Consider the following 25,440-nt stretch of genomic DNA (forward strand, 5'->3'; position numbering starts at 1 on the left):
GAGTGGGATATGACTCCCCACATCCCCTTCCTGTGGCCCTCACTCACCCTGTGAGCAGCGATACATTTCTTGTAGAACATCTTTATATCGGACCAAGCAACACATTTAGTCTTGGTGGACACAGTACTGCTGATGCGACCAAACGATAGATGCACCTCCATCTTGCAATCACTTGCTTTCCTGTCATGTTTCCTTCTGCTTAAGGCTACTGCAATTTAAATTATTTAGCATCATTTTATGTTGTTTCCAAGCAACTAAAATAGTATAATATGGTCCATTAAAGCACCATATAAAGAAAATTGAGGCCGTTCACTAGTCTTGCTCACGTGTAAACATTTTTAGGGATATTCATTATTTATAAATGAAGCATGCACATGTGTGATTTTACACACTTTTTTCGTTCGTAAGTCCATTTTTTAAATCATCTGTAAGGTTAATTAACTGTTAAAAAGATAAAATGTTGGGTGAAATCCACACAAATTATATGCTGGAGGCCCCAGGAGATCAGCAGATTCTGAAATACTCAAACCGCCCCATCTGGCACCAACAGTCATTCCATGGTCAAAGTCAGATTTAGATCACCTTTCTTCCCCATTCTGATGTTTGGTCTGAATAACAACCAAACCTGTTGACCATGTTTGCATGCTTCTATGCATTCAGTCACTGCCACATTATCGGCAGATTAGATATTTTCATTAACGAGCAGGTGTACAGGTCTATATAAATTGGTCACTGAATGTATGTTTGAAAAACAAAATCTCACAGTTTTAGTGTTTTTAATCATGCTAATGGTAACCACTTCCCCCCAAAATAACACAACACTGTATATTTATTGAAGTTAATTTAACAAACAGTATTTGAACTCATCAGTTTAAATACTTTTATATATGACCTTTTGGTAATTTAATTTAACCCCTCCACTTGGGGTTAATGAAGGAAAAACCGGCAAAGGCCAACTGGTCACCAGGTTCAACAGAGCCAGTGTCCCTGTCTGACAGACAGGACACCTTGCTGAGGAGCTCCATGTCCAAGAGGTCATCTTGGGGATCACCCTGTTACAGGCAGATCAGACACACCACAATGAGAGTCAAAAAGACATTTGAAGTGATGTATGATGGGAAATTTGGTTTCAGAAAATAAGCTCACCAGTTTGGCTCCATTAAGATTTTACTAGGCTGAAGAATCTTATAAAGGGTCTTATAAAGGAGCACCACTTTCCACTCCAGCTCATTCAGTTAGATAGTAATAAATTGATAAATTACCATTCATGCCTGACATTTTTACTGTAGAGCCTGAGTATATGATTGGGAATCCCAAATAAACAATCTAGGCATGGTTACTGAATTTCCTGCTGTTCAATTTTTGTGGTGCTTTTGAGGCATAGAGTGTGAGTAATGATGTCCAGCAGCATTTCACAGACCATTGCTTTTTGTTTGAAGGGGGGCACCATCTCCCTCTTTTCAAGAGTGGGCCAGTCAATCACATTAAAGAAAGGGTGCGCCCGGATGTCTCCAGCTACACCCAGCCTATGAGCAGGGTCTCTCTCCAGAAGCTGTTGAGGGAGAAGAGATGGGAAAAGATAAAGATACAGTGGGCTTATTGGCACCCCGTATTGGCATTGCACAAAAGATACTCAAAAATAACAATATTTATAAATGTTTAATTGGAACCAACCAAAAATCATTCAAACATTCATTTAATAAAAAATATGTTCCACCTCTGGTTAGCATAACAGCATAAAGTATTTGACATGGTTAATGAAGATATTTGGAGGGATTCTGAACCATTGTTTTTCGATGTGAACACTGAACATTTGAAAAACGATATCTCATAATATAAGGCGCCATACAGGCTAGGCTACATTTCTCTAATTGTCAGAAATGTTACTGAATTAGCGTCAGTCAATGTGAGATGCAACTGACAATACACTAGAACACAAACTGTTACAGTACAAGGTGTTCAGGTTTGACACTTCGGGATCCTGGGATTACAGTATAGATTTTTACTGATCCAATGTTGCTGGTTACATAGTAATTAGTGTCTCGAGGTGAACCGCAATGTCAGATTTGTGTTTTACAGGCTGTAAATATTATCTGTAACAAAGCTGTCCAGCAGATATGTCCTACATTGTCTTTGAAGACAAGATGATAGCTTTACAGACCTTCTCAAGGAGGTCCTTTGACTCCTGGTTTAGCCAGTTGGGAAACTCAAGTGGAGCTGTGCAGACAGATGTGGAGAGCTCATCTTCATCATCCCCTTGAAAGGGGGAATCACCAGTCAACATTTCAAAGACAAGGACCCCAAGTGACCACCAGTCCACAGGAAAAGAGTACACCTTTCCCTGGAAGATCTGAGAGCATGACAGGGAGACAAGCTCACTCACTGACATCATCACATAGACACACAGACTGAGGCTGCAGTCCAAGCCATTGAATGTTTAGCCCTGGAATACACTTACTCCTCAAGGGGAGGAGAAAGAGAGGAACAGGAACAAGTTGAATTGGACTGCTCTACACACTTAGTCAATACGTCAAAGCTAAAAAGGATGGAGATGGATGTTGCAGTGTGTGTGGCAAAACAGCTCTTTCCGATTGTGGATTGTCATGGCTAGGTGAAGATAGTGATACATTGTCCTATTATAGCCACATTTAGTGGGTTCCAGAATGCAGACATGCAGTGGTCCCCAAACTTGATCCTGGAGTACCCATGTGTATGCTGTTTTTCATTCCAGAGGGAGGAGCTACCTGGGGTGCATCCCATTATCTTTCACTCCACCCTCCTTTACTCCACTCCTCCACTCCAGCGGAAGCATGTGGAGCAAAGGAGTGGAGTCAGGGGCATAGCTAGGAGTTCCAGGCCCTCTGAAAGAAAATTTCTGTGGGCCCCTATTTGCCTTTATATGCACACATGTGTACATATATACACCCACCAATAAATTTATTAGAAACATTTTTACTTAATTGCATGAATAAGTAGGTGTAATAATCTAATCAGTAGATACTGATCAGGAGATTCTGATGGTTTAATGTTCATATCAACCATCAGAATGGGGAAAACGTGATCTAAGTGACTTTGACTGTGCCATGATTGTTGGCGGCAGACATGGTGGTTTGAGTATCTCAGAAATTGCTGGTATTTTCACACACACTAGTCGCTAGCATTTGCAAAGAATGGTGCAAAAACAAAAAAAAATCAGACAGAAACGCCTTGTTAATGACAGATGTCAGAGGAGAATGGCCAGACAGGTCAAAGCCAACAGGAAGGTAATGCAAATAACCACACATTACAACAGTGGTATGCAGAACAGCATCTCTGAACACACAACGCATCATAACTCAGTCCAAGCCATTGAATGTTTCGCCCTGGAATACACTTCTGGAATACACTTACTCCTCAAGGGGAGGAGAAAGAGAGGAACAGGAACAAGTTGAATTGGACTGCTCTACACACTTAGTCAATACGTCAAAGCTAAAAAGGATGGAGATGGATGTTGCAGTGTGTGTGGCAAAACAGCTCTTTCCGATTGTGGATTGTCATGGCTAGGTGAAGATAGTGATACATTGTCCTATTATAGCCACATTTAGTGGGTTCCAGAATTATTCACACCCTTAATAAAATTGGAGAAAAAAGGCTGCATATAATAAATAACATTGATAATGATCTATATTTTATGTTCAAACATACAGGCAAACTATATGATTTTATTTCAATACATTTCATCTATAATTCATGTTTCAGTGGTTTTTATTTTGTAATGACTTTTTTCTGAAATCCACATGTGCCAAAATTATTGGCACCCTTAACAATTATGGTAAATAAAATGAAACCAAGTGAAATTGGCAACACACTTTTACTTCACCCTATAGGAACTATATTGTGTCATTCCACAAATGAGGTAACAACCATGCAAAATGCCTTTGTCAATCATGAGTATGGGAAAAGCCAAAGAACTGTCAATTCAGTTGGGTAACGGGTACAAAATAATACATGAACAGTTAAAAATGCCACTTACCACTTTAAGGCCAATAATAAAAAGGCATAAAACATATGGAATGGCTGCAAACCTGCCAAGAAGAGAGCGCAAGTACATATTATCCTCATGGATGGCAAGGAGGATGGAGAGGGAGGCCATAAGTAACCTAAGGATTACAGTTTAAGAATTGCAGAGATCGGTTGTGTCTTGGGATCACCAGGTCAAAAAAAAACATAAAATGGCACCTCCATACCAGCAAATCCTTTGAAAGGGTGACATGAAGACAGCCCTTACTCAGCCCAATACACAGAACCAAACATCTTGAGCTTGCCATCTCAGTCTCCAGACTTAAATCCCATGAAAAACATGTGGTCTGAACTGAAGAGGGGGGTATCCCAAGGATATCAATGATGCTGAAATGTTCTGCAAAAATCCCTCCAAATGTGTTCTCTAACCTTATCACAAATTATCAGAAAAGACTCATGGCTGTCATTTTGCCAGGGGTGTTTGCACGAAGTATCAAACCAATGGTGCCAATAATTATGGAACCTGTTTTTGGGGAAAAACATTTTTTATTTGAAAAATATAAGACTTTGGTTGATTCCACTGAAACATTACTAAAGCACACTTTACATATGTTGGAAAATAAAGCTTATGACAATAACTATTCTTTTTGTGCATATTTATCAAGGGTGCCAATAAATCTGGAGCCCACTGTATGTCAACTCATACTTGTATATATAGCCAGCTAGCTAATACACATTACCACATGTTCATGTCAGCAATAATCCTACAGGTGTCCCCTGGTCCAACCTAATATTACATTAACAATACTTATAATATTGCATACATATGAATATTTTAAGTGTCTTGCTGCCTAAGTCTCCGACATCATCACTGGGAGCCCCATACCTCTGGTGCAATATAGTGCTCAGTGCCACAGAAGCTCATTGCTTTCCCATCAATCAAGTTGTCCTTGCACAATCCAAAGTCCACAATTTTAATGTGTCCATTTACATCCAGCACCACATTGTTCAACTTCAAATCCCTGAGGTGAGAAAAGAGCAAAACTAGTGGATTTATGACTCCCTAAGATTTTCAGAACTGAGTCATCAACAGAACCATCAAGGATGTGAATGACGCATGCATACTTTTTCTTAAAGAGAGCAGGCCTTTTCATATTATTTTGTGTAACTAGGAGGTGCCATGGTGAGAGACTGAGCCCCTGCCCATGCATGGAACCTTCTATATAGCTCAAGTGTCAGTCACCATATGGTCAGTCCCATTCACAATTGACTTCATATAGATGGAGAATCAGGATGATTTTACCTGTATATGACTCCATTCCTGTGAAGAAATTGGAGCCCACAAATAATTTCCGCAGCATAGAATCTGAGAAAATAAGAGGAGAAACGGGAAGGAAGAAGGAAAAAGAAAAAAGGTACAGAAAGAAAAAAGGTACAATATTTGTTTAATTTAAGAAGTACTGATATTACCTGCTCCCCCTTTTTGTGAAAACATTTTATTTTTATTTTTGATAACTTGAGACTTGAATGTTGTTATTGAGAGTACCTTGCTGACTGAAACCCACCCATTGCCCCAAGAGACTGTTAACACTGCCAAAATCACTGAACTAACATATTATTGACATTCTGACAACAGAAAGTACAAAAACTCTTGTTTCATATTTCTTTTTGCGATATGGGTATCGCTTTGACAATATCACTGCCACTGTCAAGGCTATAATGACTATATCCTAATATCAATAATATCTTCCCTGCACTTGTGTCAACTCCTGGAGTATATAGGTCACATAGACCAGATCTTCACCATAACAGACAGCTGGAAAAACTGCAGAGGCTGTAGTGGTTGTAGTGAGGGACCTGTTTACTTACTGTGTGCTGTGTAGATCAAAGTTCCCAATCACCTCTATGTGGAAAAAAAGGTCTCTCCCATTTATATAGTCCATAACAAAAAAAAGGCAATCCTAAGGACACAAAAATCACTCACAGTCACTCATCACCTGGACACACACCTGAATGATGAAGTACAGGTACTGTATGTGATGGGGTGAAACATGACCTTGTTCTGGAAGGTGGAGTATAGGTATGTGATGAGGTGAAACATTACCTTGGTCTGGCAGGTGGAGTATAGGTATGTGAGAGGTGAAACATTACCTTGGTCTGGAAGGTGGAGTATAGGTATGTGAAGCAGATGGCCATTATATTGGTGTGGAAAGTAGAGTACTGCTGCATGAGGGCAAGGTGCATTACCTTGGCCTGGAATGTGGATTGTAGGTATGTCAAAGGAATGGACATTAAAGGTGAAATACAGACATAGTGAGAATGTTGGTATTCACCTTTGTTTGGAATGTGGAGTGGAGGTGGGCGAGGAAGGGGTTCTCAGCAGCTAGGGCCAACACCCTTTTCTCCACCTTGGTGCACTCAACATGGTTATTTGCCAGGATGTGCTCCTTCTTCAGGGCTTTGACGGCAAGGTACTCCCCACTCTCTTTCAGCTCTGCCAGCATGACCTGAGAGATAGGAGAAAGAGAAGAGGGGGGATATGAGCCAAGGAGAAGGGAAAAGGGGGAACTGAGGGCAGAATAGGTGTTAGGAAGAAGGCAAGTAGAAGAGAAGAGCAGAAGGTAAAGGAGTGCAGGAGATAAGAGAAGACACATACATGGAGAATAGTATGGAGAATAGGTAGAATTGATTTATATCCCATGTTTTTCATAGTGTGTGTGTGTATTTTCTTTTCCTGTGTCATTATTTATTGAATAGCCGTTACATGTTGTTCCTATGTTTATCAATAAATCTATTATCTGTACTTACAGTATATTTAGATATTTAGTATGTATGTACAGTGAGCTCCACAAGGTTTTGGACAAAAACATATATATTTATTTGGTTCTGTACACCACAATTTTAAATGTGTAATCAAACAATTCACATGTGGCTAAAGTGCAACTATTCTGCTTTTTTAATTTTTTAAATTTGGTTTCTAGACATTACAGCACATTTTATAGCCTAATATTGTGAAACACAGCCAAAAAGGAACACAGCTCACTGTATGTGATCACAAGAATGTATTTTCCTTAAAAGTAGCAGGAAAGGAGGGATTCTAATTCTAATTATCTAGTTCTAATTATGTGGTTCATTATATACTGTAATTCTTCTTCATATATTAATATACTTGTAATCATAATATAATAGATCATGAAGGATTACTAATTTATGTATTTACCACACAAACAACATTAACATCCACAAGAGAGCAATCTGGGAGTATGTTCATCAAACTGACATGCAAGTGTCCCAGAATGTGACCCCACCCTACCTTTCCAAAGGCTCCCTTGCCCAGCACTTTATGGAACAAAAAGCTCTCAAGGGAGAGGCCAGTGGAGACTTTTTCAACATTTCCATTCAGTTCTTGATGCAGCAGAGTGCCATTCAACACCAAGCCACATTGGATCCTTGAAGCAGTTTCCTCTACTCTCTGTATGGCCATTTCCTCTGGGTTCGGTTGGATCAGAACTCCCAGCTCCTCAAGATTGAATTGTATCTCAGTTGCTATCTGATGCAAGTTAAATTGGTTCTGGGCTGCCATCTCCTCCAGATTAAATTGGATCTGGGCCTCTTTTCTTTCCAGGTCAAGATGGATCTGGGCTGTCTTTTCTTCCATAGTAAACTGGATCTGGGCTAGCATAGCCTCCAGATTAAGCTGGGTCTGGGCCTCCTTTCTTTCCATGTTACACTGAATCTGGGCTGCCTTTTCTTCAAGACCAAATTGTATCTGGGCTGCTATATTCTCCAGATTACATTGGATCTCTGCCTCATTCCTTTCCAGATTAATTTGGATCTGTGCTGCCATCTTTTCCAGATTACATTGGATCTCTGCCTCCTTCTTGTCAAGAGTAAACTGGATCTGGGCTGCCTTTTCTTCCAGGTTAAGATGGATCCGGGCTGCCTTTTCTTGCAGGTTATATTGGATCTGGGCTGCCTCATTTTCCAGGTAAAGTTGGAGTTGAACCGCCATATTATCCATGCTAGGGTAATGTGGTGTGACTTTTTGAACAGGGCATGGTGGAGGCTCCCAGTTCTCTTGCGCCGGTTGAGTTGGTGGCACCTTTGGAATATTATTGGGTGGTGCCAACTTTTGAAGAGGGCTGGCTGGTGCCACTTTTCGGAAAGGGTGGGATGGTGCCATTATCTCCTCTTCAACAGCCTGAGGTGGTACAAATTTTTGACCAGGATTGGATGATGCCACATTCTGACCATGGCAGGTTGGTGCCACCTTTCTAACAGGGTGGGGTGATGCCACCTTCTTTACCTGTATAGGGCGACACGGTATACCCTTCTTTTGAACAGTGCAGGGTGGTGCTGCACCTGTGTCCCGAACAGGGCGGGGTGATTTCAACATCTTTTCTTTTAAAGGGTGGAGTGATATATCCCTCTTCTCTGGAAAAGGGTGAAGCAGTGGCTTCTTTTTTCTTGGTCCAGCCTGCTGCTGGTTTGAATTTGGAGTTCCAAAATCATCACTATATGTGGTGATATATACCCTTTTTAGCAGAGACCCTGGAGGCTAGGGGGAAGGAGAGACAGACCAAGAATGGCAAAAAGCTTCAATATCTGAACCTCAGACAAACATTTTGCAGCTGATTCTATTTCACAGTCATAGATTAGACAAAGCAAATAAAACAGCAAAGCGCAGGTCTAACATGGACAACTACAACAATGTGCCTGTTACTTTGTAACAAATGCATGAGAATGGGTTATGGAATGGAATGGAATGGGTAGTTAATATTTGAGCCTTACACAAACATTATTTCAATCATATTTTTGACCATTTTATTATTATGATCTGAAATATTGGTTGTTGATAGCATGATGAAGATTTTAATCAATCAGTAAATAAACTTAAAATCACTGACCTCAGATTGCGTGAAAAAATTCATTTGGTTTTGTTGTCAGGATATCATGGTGTAAACAATTTGAAGAACTGTATAAAGCAGTTATTGGAAGTGCCCTGTGCACCATACATTATAAAGTATTCTGGTATGATGTCACAGAATAAACTGTCCCTAGCTCCTGTGACATTACAATGCTACAGTTTGAGTGGACACACTGTCCTGCCAGATGTGTAACCCTTAAAATATATGAACCAAGGTAGCAAATTTTGGAGGTTGTTGCAATAATAAAACATTATTGTTTCAGAGATCAAATCCAGCTCTGTATAGGCAATACATGAAATGCACATCCAGATCATAAACACTGTGGATTCTGACCAAGAAATGTTCCCAAAACACACATGCACACACACAATAATGCACTCAAATACAAACCAGTGACACCCAAAGGCCAAAGGCAGAGGATCTGTGGCAAATTAACTTGATTTTAAATGTCCCTCAAAGTGAGCACTCTGAAAATGAATGTAATAGGCAAAAATACATATTAGAATCACAATTTGCTGAAGCTTTTCAATGATAGTCCATTGTAACAAGATGCCATGTGATTGTCCCTATGTCAATATAAAGCCAGCAGGTTGGCAAACATTTGTGAAACAATATGTGTAAAACAATATGTCAAAAACCTTCATTGTGCACAAAAACGGTCGGGGGAGAACACTAAACTGAACTGAAACGATATCAAACAATTCAACAAGTGAACCGTCCTCTAAAAAAAAAACTTTAGTGTGTATTTCTTTGAATTCCACAATTGACTGAAATATTTTACACCTGTGGGCTTATAAAACATCAACATCATTCTATGTTTTTGGGTGGTAGGCCTACCCCGACACCATATCGTCATAGGTACACCACGCCCCTCGAAGACAGACCGCGCTTGATAATTTTCGTGTACGACGCATGCGTATTATACGTTCGTCCTTCTACAATGCGAAGGCGAGGTTGTCGGTGGAGAATGATCATATCGTAATACGCAGATTGGCCAATTCATAATATAACTTGCTTGAATTTCTCCAGTCATAACACGTTTTCATGGAAGAATCTGGTAGGTGCTTTCTCGGGTACAGATAAAAAATATTTCGCTGTGATTAAAACGTTGCTAGTTAGATATCGATGTTAGGCCTAAAGCATGTTTTCAGATAGCTAGCTAGCTACGTTTGTAGAAACATTAGCTGATTATCTGGCGTAACGTTAGCTTGGATAAAAATAGTGGTTGTAGTGTTTTGCAGAACCAGACATTTTAGCTATAATTCCAAAACCGTTTTCGTGGCCAAGCTCTTGTGCCGCGTAGCGAGCTTGTTATCTGGGTTACCTAACTAGCTATTTGTAACCGATCTATAACTCGCACGGGGAAGCGGACGCTTCTACCAGAACTTAACGTCCGTTCGATGGTAGTTTTTCTCCTGGGGAATGTGGTTCCTGATTGAAGTTGCTTATTGGCTATCCCAGACACTAAAACGCTCGGATTCATCTGAATTGGACCAATAAGTATTGTGAAAATTACAAATAACTACACAACTTCCCTGTGTTCGGAAGACCGTGTTGGCTCATGATGTTCTGAACACCTATTCACGATGTTCCGAACAGCACTGAAGCACAACTACTACAGTTTTGCAATATGTTATGCTGGCCAATGTCTACCGCGCTCACTTTGTTTGCGTTGGTTGGCACTTTTTTAACCTCAGTAACACAATTATCTCACCCGTTTCAAATCTAATCTCAATGCCATTTGGCAGGTCTACTACAATGGTAACGGGCCCGCCAACTATTTGGTATTGATACGTTGCGCCATTTCTGTATTTTGGATACCCATAAAAAATTAGCGTAAAACATTTGCACTTTTTTGCGCAAAAATAACTCCATTTAAATCCAACAGATCCAGACACAAGACCACTCATTCTTTGGAAAATTCAGAAATTGCTTTTTCTCACGTGATGACTACTTTTTATTACATTTGAAGTAGTTTTAAATAAAATTTTAAATGTAGACCCATAGACCATGGGGGAGACGCATGCTGCCACGACTGAGGCTAATTTAACATTCTGTTATTAAACGGAGCAGGCAGAAGGTAGAAGACACCAGTAGGCTAGTAGTCCTGTCAACTTTAGACAGTCTCACGGACTGTAGCTCTAGCATAATGCAACTTATTTTGGGTGTGATCTGCGGTGACTACGGTTATTTTTATAGCAGGACCTTTGTGCCTTACTCATGTCTAGCTAGATTAGATAACTAGCTAACGTTATAGCTTGATGTGGCCAGCACCAACGTTTAAAAAAAAAAAAAAAAATGTATCCACATGGCGTTAACCCGGTAGCTAGCACTATGATACATTGTCTTATCTCAACTAGCCAAACTAGTCTTGCTAATACCAATGTGTTTCATTCATTTTTATGAGTAATGTACAGCCTAGCTAGCTAGCTAGCATGTAACTATTAGGCCTAATGACATCCACTCTACCTATATTAGCTCAGTTAGCTAGCTAGCTAAGTTACCTAAATGTATGGTGTTTAACCTTGCTCGAACATTAGCTATACGGACACCCTATTGCTACCACATTCTGTACAAATTCGCAAGCTGGCTGGCTGATGTGGGATATTTCTCCTTAATGTGACACGAGAACATACAATCTCGTTAGGAAAGGTAACTTAGGCCCTGTTTACATGACAACGGTTTCTCAAAAACGGAAAAGTTTTTCCCTTGTGCTTCCAAATGAATCTGCTTTCATACAACAAAGTTATAACTATCCCCCTTTACACGGTTACGCAAAAACATTTGAAACTCTGTAGTATGCATGACAGGCCAGTAGGTGGTGGTGTAGCTTTGCAACTCAACACCACGCGCCTGTGCATGCTGTCTTCTACAGCATCTACCAAACAAAAACATGGCGAAAGCACGGGCGAAAAGTGATAGCTTTGTGTGGACGGACTAGGAAGTGGCGTTATGTAATTAACGCATGCGTCTCCTCTGATCTAAGTTAATGGTACAGCAAATCTACCTTTTGCTGCAGGAGCGTTAATAAACTGAATTGTCTGCAACACAAACACAGCTCTGAAGGGCGCCATTGTTGTTGTGTTTAGACTGATTCGCACGTGTATTAGGGTCCATGTTGTCACAGTTTCATATGTATATATTACATATGCAGCATTATAAAAATATATTCCTGCTGTGATAATCAAAGTGATTTGTGGGTGACACTATCATTGAGTGACTGTCAATGCACAGTAGTTATCCTTGACGTTGGTCAATTACTTTTGGACAAATGTTAATAATTATGTATAAGCCTATATATGTACATCCTGTAGGCTCTATCTGCTGCTACACTTATATACAATATACACTATACTGTACAATAAACACTTTATTGCTGGATCTAATTCATCACATAAGTTAAAACAATTGTATGCTATGTACCAACAGTTTGTGCACAAGCTATGCTGAAAGAGTGATACCAGATATGTGGTCCCAAAGAGGACACATTCGACATGTTGGAAATAAATCATGCTTTCGGAAAGTGCTAAATAGTATATTGACTCTCACTTTAATATGCAAAATTGCCAATACACTTCACAGTGGACTACTCTAAGATTATGAATTCTTTGGGATGTTTGAATCTTCAAATGGAAACATTTAACTTAAAACATAGTTGTAAAACATAGAGCTACCTGGGTAGCTGTTTCCAGGTTTTCCCTCACTGAACACGTAATAGTGAAGTCACGGTTTAAATTGGACATTGAGGAATCCCCAGGAGGTCATTACAGCAGAATCTCTTGCCATCTTCAAGCACAGACTGAAGATGCACCTCTTCAAGCGGCACCCCTCCCTGTCCCTCCCTACTTTTTGCTTATTAGGATGATACCTTTGCTAGTTTTGTTTGGCTAGGCAAGCAGTTTGTTTTTGTGTGTTGCGGTATTACTATAAAAAAATAAAAATAAATCAGATGATCAAATAGGCACTGGTCCTTATCTTTGTTGTACAAGTAGCAGTTGAAATTGTACTTTCCTCTAGGGTCTTTCAGCGCACTTATCCCTGGTATGGGGATGCACTTTGTACTTTGTTGTACGTCGCTCTGGATAAGAGCGTCTTCCAAATGGCATTAATGTAATTTAATGCAGAGGAAGTCCACAGAACATAAATATTCTGCACTTGGATATCTCGTAGGACATGGATCAGCGGAACCTGTCCCGTTGTTGCCACTAAATATTGTCGATTTTATTCGTTCAAAACTATTAAACCAAATAAAAACACAGGTAATATTCATGGATGTTTTCCCTCATCTCATCCCTGCAAATGAGGCTTTAGCAAAAACGAATTGGAAAAGTATCATTGATTTTAATTCATTTGATTAAAAATCTGAACTGCATCAGGGTTTCTTTGGTACATCCTAAGATACATTGGGCCAGTGTTGGACACAGATTAAGTGTAGTCCAAAAATAAATTCTATTTTGAATGGAGATTCACCATACAAAACTCATTTTAGTCCAGGACTAAGCTTAACCTGTGTCTGTGAAACTGGCCCATAATGGTGCATAAAATAATAGTGCAGGTGAGGCTGTGTGTGGGGGTGGTATTAAAGAAACGCTTTGTCATTTGTCATTCCCAGAGCAGCTCTTTTCTGGAGTGGCCATGACAGGCATGCTGGATGTGGATCCTACAGGAGGCTTCGGCTCTTTAAGCATGGAAGCTATTGGACACAGCTTCCTGACAGATTCCCTCATCTCTACCCAGGACCCAGTTCTGATCCAGGACTCTGATACAGCTTCCAGTCCGCTGCCTGAAACCGTTGAGGCATTGCTGGGCCAAGGGCAGGTCCAGGACCGGCAGTTGGAACAACATGACCAGGTGCAGTTGGAGTCCCTGGTTCAAGATCCTGTGGAGCATCTGCAGCCTTTAGAGCATGACCTTCTAGAACAGTCGGAGTCCTTCAAACAGGATCTGTTGCAATTCACAGAACCCTTAGAACAGGATCAGGTGTACCATGCAGAACCAATACAAACGGACCATGTGCAATTTCCAGGCCCAATGGAACCGGACACCGAGATGTGCCACTCTGAGCCATTACAGCACGACCAGGAGGATCAGGTGTTTGGAGACCCCTTACAACAGGAAGAAATGTATCATTCAGAACCAGTACAAGAAGACCATGTGGAATTTCCAGACCCAATAGAAGAAAACAGTGATATGGTACATTCTGAGCTGTTACAGCAGGACCAAGAGGAGTTGGTGAAACCCTTTGTAAAAGAACAGATGGAAGACCATGTTCGCCTTCCAGAACCTTTAGGCCCGGATCAGGTGTACCATTCTGAGCTATTGCAGCAGGACCAGGAGGAGCAGGTGGAACTCTTGGCAAAACAGCAAGTGGAAGACCTGGTGGGCTTTTCATTACATCAGGATCAGGTGTGCAAGTCGGAGCTATTACAGCAGAGCCAGGAGGAGGTGGTGGAACCCTTAGCAAAAGAAGATTTGGGCCTTCCAGAACCTTTAAGTCAGGATCTGGTGTACCAGTCGGAGTTATTAGAGCAGAGCCAAGAGGTGCAGGTGGAACCTTTGGCAAAAGAACAAATGGAAGACCAGGTTGTCTTTCCTGAACCTTTAAGTCAGGATCAGGGGCACCAATCGGAGCTATTGCAGCAGGATCAGTTGGAGCAATCTGAACCCACTGAAAAGGACCTAGAGGAGTGCTTGGAACAGTCCGAGCAGGTTTCAGCCCAGCGAGTAGATTCTCCAGAGCCTGGAAGCCCAACCAACATGGAGCTGGAGGAAACATCAAAGGACGGTGTGGAGGAGGAGGATCCCGCCCCTGTTTTGGAAGCCCCTTTTCCTGCAGAGTTTGAGAAGTACTACAAGGCGGTGGAGGAAAACCCAGAGGACTTCACCGCGTGGACATATCTGCTGCAGTATGTGGAGCAAGAGGTGAGGAGGCTTAAACTGGACAGATTCAACTGTCTTTCTGTGAGGATAATGTATTGTTTTGTTCAAACTGTCACTTGTCTGACCAGCTCTTGCTTAGCCGGCCATCTAAGCCACTTATTTGCAATTAACATCGTTTTCCCCTCTCAGAGTCACATAGGGGCTGCCCGAAAGGCCTTCAGCTCCTTCTTCGCTCGATACCCTTACTGCTACGGATACTGGAAGAAGTATGCAGACATGGAGAAGAGGCTGGACAGCACACAGATGGCTGATGAGGTAAACCGGGAACATAAGGGTGGGATGAGGATTATTTACCAGCAGGTGTACTGGAGACACGGGGGCTATACTAAGTTTAACATACCCAGGGCTTCTTTGCATAACTGTGCTTTACAAAACCAAGCAACTGATATCAGGCTTAACCGGTACTACAAAGGTGGTTACCAACTTGTGAAGACGGGCTTTGTTAAGGGGGCTGCGCATGTTCCTGTAAAAGGTCTATGCAAAAATGAGCTTATAGCAGTGCAGCTTGGGCTGTAGGCTACTCGAGCAGCACATTTGTCACCTGAGGAAAAAACTGATATGAACGAATATAATGGACGGAAGTTGGAACATAAAACACTCAGACAAATGGCAAAAACTACCACTTCCGCCAACAATGCCAGGGACCAGGGTTTGTAAAAATTGCTACCGGTATAAATTTGTTAGTAATAGACTTGCTAAGGCTATCATACTACTCTTAACAAATATATCTACAATCTCACGAATTTTCCTACAGTTTATTTCCGCTGCGGGAATTAGGCTACAAATTCCAGAACTCGCTAAAACCTAACTTGATGCAAGATATTTACAATTATTTTGCCTGAAGTTAGAATGGTTTATTAAACTCACACTAAAGTTCATTCTTAAACACAAGAATCTTGTAATTAAGGGAAGTAGATTGGTAAATGGTAAATGGAAGGCATTTATATAGGTAGGCTATTGACTAGCAGGGTTCAAGAAGCTTACATTGTCTGCTCCTGTATTCCCTCCGTAAGCAAAATTTTTCATTCTAGTGTAACTTTAGCCACAAAGGTTAAGGCAGCCAAACACAAGGTCCGCTTCAATAAAAATAGTTACTTGCTTTCTAGTAGCAAAATTGGTCCAAAGTGGCCTGTTGCATTGTCAAATTAAACCAAGAAGTGCCTGCAATATTGTGCATTCTGGCCATACTAAATTACAATGTACGGAGCTGTTACTCACTTCGGCAATTACATTTTATTTTATGTTTCTGAATTAATCTTGGTGGAGAGTAAAGAACTTAAGTCTTAAGTCGTAACTGTTCAAATACCTCTGTTGTCAAGTCCTAAAATAACTCCATAAAGACAAACTGCTTGTTAGTCTTTACTGAGTTTGCTTCTCTATTGGGCTGAGTTGTGAGTTAGAGCCTCCCTTTGTGTCTTACCCCCCCTCTCCCCCAGGTGTACCGATGTGGGCTTCAGGCCATTCCCCTCAGTGTGGACTTGTGGCTCCATTTCGTCGGCTTCCTGCGGGAGACTGCAGACCCCAGTGACAACAGTACAGAGAGTCGCGTTCGAGCGTGAGTCAAACTCACTTGCTCCATTCTTTAAAATAACTATTTTCTCATATGCCATCTATGGCCGCACAAGGGGTTAGACTAGGTACTCTTTGCCTTCAGTGACTGATCCTGGACCAGAATGATTTTACCCTCTTAAATGGTTGCCATTTGGAATTGTGGGTAGGCAAGCTGTGTGGATTAAAATCCCAGTTGGTCACTGCTTCACAAAACATGTCCCAAAATGTATGTGCTCTATCTGGATTCACAATTTCGATGACTTGACCCTGATTAATCCCAAACAGCAGGTCTTGGATCTGGTTTCGGAGGCAGAAAGTACCTGAACTGGACTAATAGTCTGGCCGTTTGCCCTGCCAGGTGTCATGATCCAAACCTGTAAACTCACAAAATGCACGAAAAAGAAAATATTTGTTCTTTTATTCATTCATTTATATTTTAGTCTGTCGCTTGAAGGACCTAGTTTCGGCAAAGCTTCCTCACCCCTCTTGTTTCTTTCAAGGTGGTCAGTGGGATATCTTTGTCTGTTTGGCCTCGGGAGAGGTCTGAATAAATGGAAAAGTATTGACGTCTGAGGTCCCCATATTGGCTATGGATAGGACATACATCAGCTTGGTGGATGAGGTCAGGGATGTGTGGGGTATTCGGGGTGCATGGAGTAAGCTTGTTGCGTTGGAGTTTTAACAACTGCGTCAAGCTCACCCCGCAATGTTTTTGGGTCCGGCAGGGCGTATGAGCACGCGGTGCTGGCGGCCGGCACAGATTTCCGCTCCGACCGTCTCTGGGAGTCCTACATCAACTGGGAGGCGGAGCTGGGGAACCTGGCGCACGTCACCGCTGTCTACGACCGCATCCTGGGCATCCCCACCCAGCTCTACAGCCACCACTTCCAGAGGTGAGGCCCCTGGCTGGCAGCAGGAGGCCTGGGGAAATCTTAAGCACCATCACGGAAATATAATAATAATAATAATAATAAATGAGGCAAATTGCAAAATCTAACCTTCTGAATTTCCCAGAAACAATTTTCTTCCCCTGTAGAGGAATCTACACTGTCAAGCACTTGGTGTTGTGATCAGGTGATTTATAGTTGCCTTAAATTATCCACACTTGGTAAAGATGTTAATAGGTTCTATATGATAGGAAATACAGATAATGAGTTCACTTCCATATGCATTGGTTGCCAAGGTAATTATAATCAATTAATTAAACTCCTATTAATGCCTCTGGAAGTGTATTGTATAAAGTCTCACTTGCATCTTGTGGTTGAAATTCACCTGAATCCACAGTATTGGAACGATTGCTCTTTCCCCTTGGTCAGTAAAGGAGTGCGAGTGATATTATTTATTTATTTTTGTCTTAGGTTGAAGGAGCACGTTCAGAACAACCTCCCTAAGCACTTCCTTTCAGAAGAGGAGTTCATCCAGCTGCGAGCAGAGTTGGCTAAAGTGGGTGGGCTCAGTGGAGAGGAGGCCACACCCAGTGATGACATGCCCTCTGGCACAGAGGATCTTGCAGACCCAGCAAAGGTATTTGGGCAATGTAGTTCTTAAAAATAAATAACCTTGCTTTTGTTTTAGAGCCTTGTACTTTGTTTGGTGTCAGTGTGACGAGCCAGTTTGTTTGTTTCCACTTCAGCGTGTGACTGAGATTGAGAACATGCGACACAGGGTGATAGAGGGACGCCAGGAAGTATTCAATCACAACGAGCACGAAGTCAGCAAGCGCTGGACCTTTGAGGAAGGGGTGAGTGCAGCCTGAATCTTCTCTGGAGTGTTCTGCCCCTCTGGTGCAGGCTGGTAATTTCATGTAAACTCAACACTCTTTTGGACCGCATGGATTTTACTGAAATTTGCATGCTGATTTGGCCCCATAAGAAACCACTGGAATTGAAATTACACTTGTATTAGATTGTTTATTTTTCCACAAAGTTTGGTCACCCCCCACACCTCTTTCATGGAATGACCCAAAATAAATGTTTTCGCGAATCCGTTCTCAAGATTATAATCACTGGTTACCTTTGGGGTGAATGTAATCTGCAGTGTGCTCCAGTAGTTCCCCCAAAAAATAGGTTTCACAGTTATTGGGCCCTTAGTTTAATACTTTGTGCAAAGATGACAGCCATGGGTCTTTTCCTATAATTTGTGATTAGGTTGGAGAATACATTTGGAGGGATTTGGACAATTCTTCCATGTAGAACCTTTCAGAATTGTTAAAATTCTTGGATTTTCTCTTCTGGACCCTCTTCTGTTCAGACCCCAGGTTTTTGATTGGATTCAAAAAGAAGTCTGGAGGCTATTGCAGAACATGTTGATGTTTCTACAATTTCTGTGTGGATTATGATGCATGTTTGGAGTAGTGGTGGGAAAATGAGACTTTGTGAGGCTTTTATCACAAATGGCTTCATTACTTACTTCAGGCCTTATTCAACACAGTGCACACTAGTGTCACCTGCTGGTAAAATAATGTAGAGCTGCCAAATATTTTAATAATCACAAGATGTACCACCAATTCATAGTGTGCACATTTTTCGTACTTTTAAAAACACGTATAAGGTGAAATAAAATGCATGTAATTTTGGGGTTGTTGTGTAAATTGGGTGCCTGTCTGAAAAGTCAGGGAACACAGCCCTAGAGCACCAAAATGAAATGTTCCCTAGGTCACCAAATTACTGCCATTTCTTAGGCCACCAAAATGCATCATTTTGTGATAAAAGTGGAGAGGAAGCCAAAAATTTCCTTGGATTCTCCCTCTTTTTGGCAAATTAATTCTTTAACCAGTTTTCCATCTTTCACATCGGCAGATAAAACGGCCTTACTTCCACGTGAAGGCCCTAGAGAAGACCCAGCTGAGCAACTGGAAGGAGTACCTGGACTTTGAGATTGAGAACGGGACCCCGGAGAGGGTGGTGGTGCTGTTTGAGCGATGCCTGGTCGCCTGTGCCCTCTACGAGGACTTCTGGATCAAGGTAACTGGGCGTCTTCCTTTCTCTGCCCCGCCTCTATAGCTCCCTTCAACAATATCAACTCCTCACTGAAGTTCTACACTGTTTACCTGTCATGTTGATATGTGACTGTCTGTTGTATTAGGGGATGGCCTGCTTGCCAGCAGATTTGACTGCAGAATTTGCCAACTGCGTTGCATCTCTTCGTCCTACCTTACAGAATCTAATCTTTATGGTTCGATGAAGGTGCTGATGGGTTTCAAAGACATTTTAATGTTCTTGTCAATGGATTTACTGGCCAGTGCCAGGGAAGGGAATTTTAGTCATGTCTTTTTCTTTCTCCCACCTCTCTCTCTCTCCTTCTCTTCTTTCTCTCTCTGAAGTATGCAAAGTACTTGGAAAACTACAGCATCGAGGGTGTGAGACATGTTTACAAGAAGGCCTGTACGATTCACCTCCCTAAGAAGCCGACCCTTCACCTGCTGTGGGCTGGGTTTGAGGAGCAACAGGGTGAGTTTATTCAGACCTGCTGAAACCTAGATTGAGCAAAATTAGTAATCCAACACCATGGTGGCTGCCCTTTTGTGTCGTGGTGACCCATGCAGAATGTGACATGAGTACTGTTTGAACCAGTCACCACCATTGGTATTTTCTCCTAAATTGTAACGCGGTTGCAATACAATGCGGCTATTTAGCAGACGTTCCTATCCTATTAAAAGTGCACATCGCCTGGGAATGTCATTACACTGAATTCAGTATTTTATAACAGGACAAGCTATTCTGCAACCTCAAAGTACTTTCTGCATAAATGGAAAGATCCGTTGTTTGAATAACATGCTGTTTTAGGCTGTCCTTCAAGAACATTGGTCGCAAAAACTTGCTGTGATTTAGTGGAGACCAGTTCACATTCACGACTGGAATGCGCAGTTGTCACGATTCCCAATAGCTGTGACTGCTTTTCAGGGAACATAGAAGAGGCCCGGGGGATCCTGAAGGCCTTGGAGGAGGCGGTTCCGGGCCTGGCTATGGTGCGTCTGCGCCGGGTTAGCCTGGAACGTCGCCACGGCAACATGGAGGAGGCGGAGTCCCTGCTGCAGGACGCCATCAGGAACGGGAAGAACGTGGGCGAGACGTCTTTCTACTCCATCAAGCTGGCTCGCCAGCTACTCAAGGTGCAGCGGTGCTTGGAGAAGGCTAGGAAAGTACTGCTGGAGGCCATCGAGAGGGACAAGGTACAACTCCACCCTCTGCAAGCTCTAATGACATGGTCAACCTATGCTGGTCGACAGACAAGGTCAATCATCAATGCTTGGTCATATTCTTTTACCACCATTGAAAGAATTATTGCCTTGATTTCGTCCATTTAGTCCATCCGCCTTTGCTTTGGAAATGTGAGGAGGTGGTGGATTTAATTGTGTGACAGGCATAGGATGTTCATATGTTTACATTTTTTCCTAACCGCCCCAGATGAGCCCCAAGCTGTACCTGAACTTGTTGGAGCTTGAGTACAGCGGTGATGTGAAACAGAATGAGAAGCAGATCCTCTCCTGCTTTGACCGGGCCCTGAACAGCCCCCTGCCACTTGAGTCTCGCCTCGCCTTCTCCCAGCGCAAAGTCGAGTTTCTCGAAGACTTTGGCTGTGATATCAACACGTAGGTCCCCAAAACCACCTCTTTTACACATGCACGCACGCACGCACACACACACAAATGCAGGCTTGAAGGAGGTATCCTACTGGTATTCTGAGGAACTAATGTCGTTCCACTGTCCGCTCTCTCAGGCTTGTGTCTGCTTATGAAGAACATGAGAAGATTTCGGAGGCACATGCGTCTACAAAGCGAAAGGCGGAAAATGGGTACGGGTAATATTCCACCATTGTGTATCTCACAATCTCAATACAGTCTCTTGGGGCCATGTTACACAAAGCAATTTACATGCAATAAAAAGGGGGACAGTTTGAAGTGATCTGTACATTGCAGAGTGAGGTTTGAACAGTACTCTGGAAAGAGTGGGTTAAATTCTTACTGTGATGCTATTAGCTTCTGGAGTGTGACAGGTATCATTATCGAAAACCAGTTGTCATATTACATCTGTCTCAAATTTCTCGTCTTTAGCCATTGTAATTAACACATTGTAATTAGTTGCATAATTGAACTATTTATGAATGTTGCTCTCAGGGGCTTTCATTTGTCTGATTTGTTCTGTGCTTTGACTGAATTCAGCATCCTTAATCTTTATTTTGATGTTTCGATGAAGTGAGGGCTCAGGCTTTGTATAACACGGCCTAATTTCATTGTATGCCTCTGGAATCGGAGTTAAAATGGATGTTTGTCATGTTTAACATAGGAATCCTCTCAATGTTGGTAGTGTAAAATGGATTCGGCTTAAGTAAAATCAGCCTAAGAAGGGCAAAGCAAAGACAGGGTAGGGAAGAAATTTTTTCTTTTTTTTTTTTTCTTTTCATGAATTTTTCTGTTGCAAATTTAAACTTGAATGTATGCATTAGTGTAGAAATCATCATGAAGCATGCGCAGGGTAAAAAATAATTTAATTCAGGCCTGCACTTTGGCCATAGAAGCATATAACTACAGGCTACATTCTGAAAGTGTTCTTAATAGCTTGCCTGTTCCTGCCTATGCAGTTCACAAGAGCCAGAACCAAAGAAAGCACGCACGGAGGACCCCTCCATGGGCACAGGTCAGATGATGCCAGATATGCTGCCCAACCACTCCGCATACAACTACAACTACAACTGGTACCAGGTGAGCAGGACATGCCAACAAAAACAGAGTGCAACTTTTTATGTAACCGATTAGTTTTTCTGGCACACAGATTTTGTCCTCATGAATCTTTTATCATTCTTGTTTTGAATTGTGTTGCAAATGACTGATCGATTTTTATACGCCTTGATATTTACTGAAGCTCTTTAGCTTTTGTTGTTTATCCTTAATATTGTTCTGTTTCCCCCTTCTCAGCAATACAACTACCAGAACCCATGGGGCTATGGACAGTACTACCCTCCTCCCCCTACGTGATGCTGGTCTCTCTCCAGATGACCCGGCTGCTTTTAAACCTTCAAGGAAGCCCCTGGCCCCTCCCGAGAGTTTTCTTTTCTCCTTTCATTAGATCTACCAGTCTCAATCCCTGCAAGGAAGCTGGCTGGTCATATATGGGCATGTGTGCTATAAACATATATATATATATATATATATATATATATATATATATATATATATATATCCCATCTGTTGACCTTGAAGAGAAAAATTGTCGTTTCATTTGGTTGTAATGATCTGGGAATTTGTCTTTAGGTTTATTTGTGAATCTAAAACAACCTCTTATTTTTAAGCTGGTTTTTGGTTTCTCCTTGCTTTTGTTAATGTGAGCCTTTTAAGATCCCAGAATTTATTTGGATTTTTTCCCCTCTGAATGAATGGATGAGAAGAATATACTTTTGTTTTCACTTTAATTTCATAATAAATGGATTATGAATATACTTCGCTATTTCTTTGTGATTATTTGTGACTTTATGTATAATGACTACATTCAGTCATTTCCTCTGTGTTCATTTTTACTAAACTTATTTCAGGACCACTTGAGTCAGAATTTTAGAATCTTTCTCCGAAGTGTGAACTGAACCTGTTATTTTTAAACTATGGTCAATATCTATCAGTAATGCAGTGTACATGAGTTATAAATTGCAATGTGTTCTCTTACAGCCATTTAAATGATTTGATCAAAAACATTTTGAACATGCAAGAGAATCCTGGCTTTTCAAGAAAATTACTTGAGAGAGATCCACCCTTTACCTTTAAGTGTTCAAGAACTGCTTCTTGAACATTCTAGAAGACCACAGATGGGAATGTGTCTCTTTGCTAGTAGAAAAATAACTAGCCACACATCCATAAAGAACAAAGAGAACCTGATCGACATGACAATTGGCAAAATTGTCACGCATAAAATCTAGTGCCACATGCTATTGATTAATCTGCATACAATTGTTATTTCTTGAATGATACAGTTTTGAAATTGTAAAATGTAAATATACCATGTGGCATAATGTACGACACAATACAAAATGCTTTTAAATATGTCTGTAAAGGATAAACAGATTACTGCATTAAAGTGATCCTAAGTACTTTTGAGTTACTAGTCGGAGCTTTAAGTTTAGTTCAAAGCTTGTTTGTCTCAATCCACATCTGTGATACCTCATTGGGGGTCTAGAATTTATTGTAAAATGTGTTTTTGAGGTATTAATTTCTTAACTAAAGTTGTAAATTTCCATAGACCGGCCAGTTGGGCAACATTGGTTCAGGCAAACATGCAAACTCCACACAGGCCCCGGCCGACCAGGATTCGAACCCAGGACCTCCTTGCTGTGAGGCGGCAGTGCTGCCCACTGAAAAATATAGAGGCTATACCACAAGGTCATTCATCAGTAGTAAGAATCGGAATGCGAGTTTACAATTTGTAAAGAGATGAGCCAAAAAGTTGTGGAACAAAGTTTCATGGACTGATGAGATGAGGATTAACCTCTACCAACGTGATGGAAAGGCTAAAGTGTGGAGAAAGAAGGGACCTCCTCATGATCCAAAACATACAAGCTCATCTGTGAAGCACGGTGGAGGAATTGTCATGGCTTGGGCTTGCATGGCTGCTTCTGGAGTGAGCTCACTAGACTTTATTGATGATGTAAATCATGATGGTAGCAGCAGGATGAATTCATAAGTCTACAAAAACATTCTGTCTGCCAACTTATGGAGAAATACGTCCAAATGAATTGTGAGGAACTTCTTCATGCAGCAAGACAATGACCCAAAACATACTGCCAAACAACACAACAAAGGACTTCATCAGGGAGAAAAAGTGGAAGGTTTTAGACTAGCCAAGTCAATCGCCAGACCAACGCAATTGAGCATGCAATTGGAGATGGGAAGGGGAAAACTCCCAGAAAGAACAACTGAAAGAGGCTGCAGTAAAAGCCTGGGAAAGCATCACGAAAGAAGAATGCAACAGTTTGGTGATGGGTCGCAGGCCTGATGCAGTTATTGCAAGCAAGGGGTAGGCTATCAAATATTAAATGTTATTTACTTTCATTTACTTAAATACTCTCTGTTCCAATACTTTTGCTCACCTAAAAATGGGGTGTTCTGATACTAAAGGTGCTATGTTCTAAATAGCTTAACACATCTGGGTGTAAATACCAGGAAATAAAAGCTGAAATTCTGAAGTCTTGTCTTGTCTTTTTATCTCAACCCCAAATGTATTCAGTGTATTGCAAAAACAAAGGAATTGGCCTTGCTGTTCCAACACTTTTTGAAGGGACTATATATGTATACTTAAATATGTATATAAACATTACGCCTGTTATTAGTATGATTCCCTCTTTTTTTATTTTCTTTATTGTCCTCTGTTGTTGTTTATTGTGAATTGTTCCCTATCTTGTACTGTAAGTTTTCATTTGTTTAAAACAAAAAGAAGAAAAAAAAAGATCTGCAAAGCACCTCCTCTGATTATGTTGAATAAAAGAGTGAGGGACCAGGGATATGACAAGATGGATATGACAGGGAAATTTTACATTTGGAGAGAAGAAGGCTTTTAGCTTAGTCAAAAAAATAAAAGTCTAATAAATACCTAATGAAGTGCTCAGTGAGTGTACATCCCGACTTTAATTGCTCCCTGCAACACAGGTGCACATTCATGCCTTTTCTCTGGTCTGGTGGAATGTCCTGCCTACCACTGTCAGAACAGCAGAATCCTGCCCCAGTTTCCCTCTTGTACACCCTATATTTAAAAAATAAAACTTGCGCTTATGGTGACTATTGTTTTTTTGTTATAACTGCTCTACATGCGTGTTTTGCTATTTATGATGCTTTTCACTTGTTGAAGAACTTATGCCCTTGTAAATGGCTTTGGAAAAAAAAAACGTCTGCTAAATTACTGAAATATAAATGTATTTATTTTTTCAACTATAAAGAGAAACAATACATCCAGTAGGTGGCGGTAATGCCATATAATTTATTTTACAACAGGCATTAAAAACTCAAAAGAAGAAGAAGATTACGTAGAATATTTCCCAGCAT

The 25,440-nt window shown here is 41.2% G+C and overlaps 2 protein-coding genes across 2 annotated transcripts; one reads left to right on the forward strand and one right to left on the reverse strand.

Moving 5' to 3' along the window:
• Positions 1-908: 908 nt before the first annotated feature.
• LOC133128837 (protein kinase C delta type-like) lies at positions 909-8,011 on the reverse strand. Its single transcript, XM_061242643.1, has 8 exons — positions 7,313-8,011; positions 6,333-6,506; positions 5,869-5,960; positions 5,303-5,365; positions 4,886-5,021; positions 2,162-2,350; positions 1,421-1,552; positions 909-1,052 (listed from the first exon to the last, which is right to left on the reverse strand). The coding sequence occupies exons 1-8, from the start codon at positions 8,009-8,011 to the stop codon at positions 909-911; spliced, it is 1,629 nt and encodes a 542-aa protein (XP_061098627.1).
• Positions 8,012-9,852: 1,841 nt separating this feature from the next.
• Positions 9,853-22,853, forward strand: LOC133129438 (pre-mRNA-processing factor 39-like). The gene is made up of 14 exons (XM_061243536.1): positions 9,853-9,984; positions 13,540-14,849; positions 14,997-15,122; positions 16,304-16,422; positions 17,144-17,311; positions 17,777-17,942; positions 18,052-18,159; positions 19,217-19,381; positions 19,741-19,867; positions 20,321-20,589; positions 20,825-21,009; positions 21,138-21,212; positions 21,999-22,119; positions 22,333-22,853. The coding sequence occupies exons 1-14, from the start codon at positions 9,972-9,974 to the stop codon at positions 22,390-22,392; spliced, it is 3,012 nt and encodes a 1,003-aa protein (XP_061099520.1). The 5' UTR covers positions 9,853-9,971; the 3' UTR covers positions 22,393-22,853.
• Positions 22,854-25,440: the final 2,587 nt, after the last annotated feature.

Source organism: Conger conger, chromosome 5, assembly GCF_963514075.1.
Source record: "Conger conger chromosome 5, fConCon1.1, whole genome shotgun sequence".
NCBI classification, from domain to species: domain Eukaryota; kingdom Metazoa; phylum Chordata; class Actinopteri; order Anguilliformes; family Congridae; genus Conger; species Conger conger.